Source organism: Arachis hypogaea, chromosome 2 (assembly GCF_003086295.3).
Source record: "Arachis hypogaea cultivar Tifrunner chromosome 2, arahy.Tifrunner.gnm2.J5K5, whole genome shotgun sequence".
NCBI classification, from domain to species: domain Eukaryota; kingdom Viridiplantae; phylum Streptophyta; class Magnoliopsida; order Fabales; family Fabaceae; genus Arachis; species Arachis hypogaea.
Window position 1 is genome coordinate 98398429 of NC_092037.1, and position 5621 is coordinate 98404049.

General features: G+C 31.9%; 1 protein-coding gene across 1 annotated transcript; it reads left to right on the plus strand.

The window, feature by feature from the left end:
- Positions 1-2935: 2935 nt before the first annotated feature.
- On the plus strand, positions 2936-5404 carry LOC112755394 (uncharacterized). Its single transcript, XM_025803460.3, has 2 exons — positions 2936-4098; positions 4615-5404. Exons 1-2 carry the CDS (start codon positions 3235-3237, stop codon positions 4954-4956), a joined length of 1206 nt encoding a protein of 401 aa, XP_025659245.1. The 5' UTR covers positions 2936-3234; the 3' UTR covers positions 4957-5404.
- The last annotated feature ends 217 nt before the right edge of the window (positions 5405-5621 follow it).

A 5621-nucleotide genomic window follows, 5' to 3' on the forward strand; every position in this document is an offset into this window, starting at 1 on the left:
AAAATAGAAGGTTCAATTATGCGGATATATTCAATATTCGATCTGCACATTTGCGGGTCAAATCCGAATTTTCGGCCATATCCAATCCGATCTGATACGCGTATACCCCTACAAATATGCATCATGTATGGGATGATGTGAGTATGCGTCTGAGTGTGAGGTTGAGTTTACACTCATAATAATTGTTTTCAAAAGAAATTATTAAATTACATACAAGAATATTTTAATAGACCAAATTAGGGGTGTATATGTCTCGATCCGGTCCGAAGATCTAACTTGGTTTCAAACACTTTAGGGGATAATTTAGTGTGATTTTATTGGATCTAGGGTTAAGTAATTGTCTCAAAAATATATCCGATTATTATTTCGGGTCGAATCCGAACCATATCTCAGATCATCCGAACTCTGCCCGGTGGCCCAGTCATCATACACAATTAATATTTTGTGTTATTAGTGATGGATGATGGCTATTCTTATGTAAAATTTAAATATTGTAAACCTTAGTATTTTGTGTTATTAGTCATCATAAGATTATAAGTTAATGTTTTATGTTTAAAATGCATAAGACTTTAGACTAATGTATAATATTGTGTTATTTGTATTGATTTAAATATTTGGTGTTATTAGACAATATTAGTATTGATTATGGTTATGCTTTAATTTTAGAGAATGGTTGGTTCTTGTTATATTTTTTTAAGTGAATTTTACTTTGTGAATTGTGAAATAATTATTAGAGATTAGGTGATTTTTACATGCTAAAGACCCAGTTTTTACCCGATTTTCACCTGGCCTGAAGGTGCGTAGGTTTCATCGGATCTAGGATTATGTTAGGGTCTAAAAATTAGGTCCGGTCTATATTTCGAGTCGGGCTTGGGTTAAGCCAAATCCGGTGTGGCCCAGTCCATGTACACCCCTAGACTAAATTTAATTTGAGAGTGATATATTAAAATACAAAAATATTTGATAACAAAAAAATAAAAAAATGATAAATAGGTTCTTATTAATTTTTTTATTTGTGGAGATTTAAATCTTCAAAAATTTAAAAATATATTTAAGTTACTGACCTTTTTAAAACTTGGACATATCGATCCCTCATGTTCACTTGAGTCTGTCAAACCCAACGAAAAAATCAAATGTGATTCTCGTTGTACTGACCTTATTGATACGGATGCATAAATAAAAAAGTTTTTAAAATGGGACAATCTAGACCCACAAATCGATGTGTTCATATTTTGAAAAGGTCAGATATTTATATGTATTTTTAAATTTTTAGAAATTTAAATGTCCGCGAACCAAAAAGTCAGGAATTGATTTATTCTTTTTTAAAAGAATTAAATAAAAACAACTATAAATTATTTTTTTAATATTTATTAATTACTGTAACAATTAATAAATACTACATAAAACAAATTCTGACATTTTTTTGTCTTTTTAATATTCATTAAAAAAAGTTTAAAAATTTGCAATTTTCATTTATATTTACTAGTAATTTTAGTCATTACACACACTATACTAATGTATTTGAACTTTTTTTTAAGTATATTAATAACAAAATAACAATACAACAAAGTCTTATTATAGTAGATAAAGTTATTAGCTATATGTGTATCAAATAAAGTTATTGTGCCATATTATAAATTATATCAATATTGGGACTTATAAACCAATAATTCAAGTGTCTTATATATGTAAATATTTTTTATTTTATTTTTTAAGAAAAGAAATAGAAAAAATAGCAACCCTCTCAATATTATAAGTTTGCCTTGAACTCCAAGGTGAGAAAGAGAATCTAGTTCAGTCCTAATGCTGCCATTTTTGTTCTATTATGAACTTCAACATCAATGTATCTTAGCTGTCATTCACTCCCTCCCTTTATTTGTTGTTTAGAGATTTGGATATTTATTTTGTACCATGCTTTTGGCTCACTTGGTGTCTTCTTCAAACGTTTATCATAATTAGTTATTTGTTTGTTAATAAATGTAATATATGTATACACATTATGTATATAAGATTTGGTTACACACATGTGAACAATTAAAAGTTATTTTATTAGTTGACAAAAACAAGATTTTCCTGTCCTCTTTCTGCTACCCTATATGGATTAAGACATGTGATAATGTCCATTTATTTTGTTTCCCCCAACATTTGATAACAAAGTATTTAATTTCTTTAGGTGAAAAATATCAATTATTAATCTTGAATTATTAGCCTTAATAAACATGCATATAGTGTTAAATTTTCAGATTAAATTTAAAATGAAGAAGTTGATTTTGATATGTTCTATATCATGTATTAGCAGCATTTAACTCTTGAGGTAACCAGTTTAAAAATATATGACAACAATATATATAATTAAGAATATAAAATAAAGTACTTTATCCTAGTTTATATTTAAGTGAATCTGATCTAAAAAATATTTATATTACTTTTAAAAATATAATTTAATTTTAATATATTATCATTATATTTAATTATACAATACTATATCATAAATAAATAATTATTATTTTTATAGACTAAATTAATAATTATCTAAAAAATAGATATAATTATATAATATTTTATACCGTCAGCATATTAAAATTAAATTTTTAAAAAATAATTATAATAATGAGTAACACATTGGACTGAAATAGATGCATGAAAGTAGTTTGAGAATATCCAAGAAATAAACAAAAAGAAAATGCCCATAATAGTGATATATTAACAGCTATGATAATCATTTTTCATTCTTTTTCTACAACACTTTCACTTTGGTGCCACTGAAGCTCAACACTTGCACAGCCTGATGACATGTCTCAACCGAGGCTAAGGTTCGGATGCCAAGTAGGCTCGGACAACCGTTTGACGCGTACCACTTCCCAAGAAAGGAAAAATAGTTAAAGCAATATTATATTATTTTTCATCATTATTTTATTATTATTTTTTGCCACCAAAGACAACAACAACTGTGTTACTTCGTACACCCAAAGTAAAAAGTAGCTTCCTCTGTTTCTGCTTCACACTCTCTCTCTCACATAGCCATAGCCATAGCCGGAACCACTCTTCTCTCAGAAGCCAAAACGAAAAGTAGTCATAAGAAGGAAAAGAAAAACCCAATATTCACATTCACCTATTGCTTCTCTTCCAAGCCTAATCTCTCTTTCTCTCTCTATATATATGACCCTTTTATCTATTTGATGCTGATTTTTGTTCCGCCATTGAAAGTTGAACACTTTAAGCTTGGTTTCTTCAATGGCGAGGCGAAAGACCGCTGTTCCTCTCTTTCTGCTTTGTTTTCTTCACATTCACTTTATTCTGATTCTGAACGTGCATGCCATTTTGGACCCAATTGATTTCTTAGCTCTTCAATCCATTCGGAAGAGTCTCCAAGACATGCCAGGTTCAACCTTTTTCTCCGATTGGGACTTCACTTCCGATCCCTGCAACTTCTCCGGCGTGTTCTGTGATTCGGACAGGGTTGTTTCTCTTAACCTTGGCGACCCGAGAGCCGGCTCGCCCGGTCTTACCGGTCGGATAGACCGGGCGATTGGGAAACTCTCTTCGCTTGCCGAGTTTACTGTCGTTCCGGGGAGAATCTACGGTAGATTGCCGGAGTCAATTTCCGATTTGAAGAACTTGAGGTTCCTTGGAATCAGCCGGAATTTCATCTCCGGCGAGATTCCGTCAGGGTTGGGTGGTCTCCGGCTGTTAAGGACCGTTGATCTCAGCTTTAACCAGCTCGCCGGAGTAATTCCTCCGGCGATCGGATCTTTGCCGGAGCTTACTAACCTCATGCTCTGCCACAACAAGCTAACCGGTTCAACTCCGCGGTTCGAGTCGAAAACCCTATCCCGGGTTGATTTGAAGCACAATGCTCTATCCGGTTCGCTTGGACCAAACCACTTTCCACCTTCTATGCTGTATTTGTCACTGGCGCGGAACCAGTTGACCGGTCCGGTGGACCAGCTTCTGAACCGGTTGGATCAGCTTAATTACCTTGACCTGAGCCTGAACCGGTTCACGGGGCCAATCCCCGGAAGGATCTTCTCGTTCCCTTTAACGAACCTACAATTGGAGAGGAACCAGTTCTCTGGTCCGGTTAGGCCATTGGATCAGGTAAGTTTGCAATAGCTTCTTGTAGTTAAAGAATAACTTATAAATTATAGTGTTAAGTTCTTTGAAACAATTTGCTAGAAAAAGATTGTATATTTTCTTAAATTCAGTAGTAATATTATTTGTATCGTGCAATGTATACGAATAAATTGGAATGATAGTTAACTTGGTAAAAAAAATGTAAAAAAACTAGGTATGACTCTGAAATTCAGTTATAGAAGTAGTGAATTGTTTACATCATATATACTATTTAATTATTCAACACATTCACTGAAACTTACAATTATTTGTACTTCAATTCTCAGATGTAAAATTTATGTTAAAAAAAATGTGATAAACAATGTATGATGGTGAATTTTGTTTCAAATATTCCAAAGATATAGATGTTCTACTGGTTTTAGCTGTTGATTCTAATTAATATATTATTAAATCATTAATCATTAATTATATTCACTGAGAACTTAATTATTTGTTGTTATGAATATTGAATATGTTCTTAAATCAATGTATTTGCCTCAGGTCTCAATTGCAACGGTTGATCTAAGCTACAACCGATTTTATGGTCAAATATCGCCGATGCTCGCATCGGTTCAGAACCTATACTTGAACAATAACCGGTTCACGGGGCGAGTTCCTGCTAGCTTCGTGAACCGGTTGTTGGACTCAAGCATTCAGATACTGTATTTGCAGCATAACTACCTGACTGGAATTGAGATTAGTCCAACGGCCGTGATTCCTCTAAGGAGTTCACTGTGTCTTCAGTATAATTGCATGGTCCCTCCCGTAGAGACTCCATGCCCCTTGAGGGCTGGGAAAGAGAAGACAAGGCCTATTGCTCAGTGTAACCAATTGAAAGGATGAACAAGAATGAAGTTCATGAATTAAATCAAATCCATCCTCATCAAGATTTGGAGCAATCTTGCAATGAAAATCTCTCATATAGGTTTTTGTTTTCCTTTTTTGTTTCATAATAATTATTAATTTTAATCTTTTTGTTTCTAATGTTCATTTTTTTCCCTTGCTTTTTGATTCATTATTATTTAATTTTGTGGTAGTTATGGGGAATATATAGGATGAATAAGATTAAGATGGCTGTGAATAGTTAGAAAAGTGTAGCTATTTTGGTGGAGTATATATATATATATTATGATGCAATAGGCAGAACAAAGCAAAATTATTATGTTAGTGCTTAACCTTTTTTGCTTTCTTTCTTCTTTTTTTTTTTTTTAATCTTGATCTATGTAGTTAGTTTGAAACTTAATATGCCATGTAAAACTATTTCCATTCTATTATTATTTTGTTTAGTCTAGGTAGTTGACCCAAGTAATAGGCTAAGGTTTGCTTGATGATTATATGTCCTGCCAATACTTATTAATAGTTAGATTATATTTTGTCTAATATTTAATTTGTTTTGATGTTTTCTTTAATATTTTTAATAAATTCTAAAAATACTCCTATTATTAACTTTTTAACAGTTAATACTGTTAAGTCAACCTTTTTTCTGTTTTCAATTTAACACTGCCTCC

Bases quoted from the DNA above. Each gene is read 5' to 3' on its own strand.
- LOC112755394 (XM_025803460.3), top strand. From the start codon at position 3,235: ATGGCGAGGCGAAAGACCGCTGTTCCTCTCTTTCTGCTTTGTTTTCTT. The intron at 4,099-4,614 runs GTAAGTTTGCAA...TATTTGCCTCAG, and splicing joins CGGTTAGGCCATTGGATCAG to GTCTCAATTGCAACGGTTGA.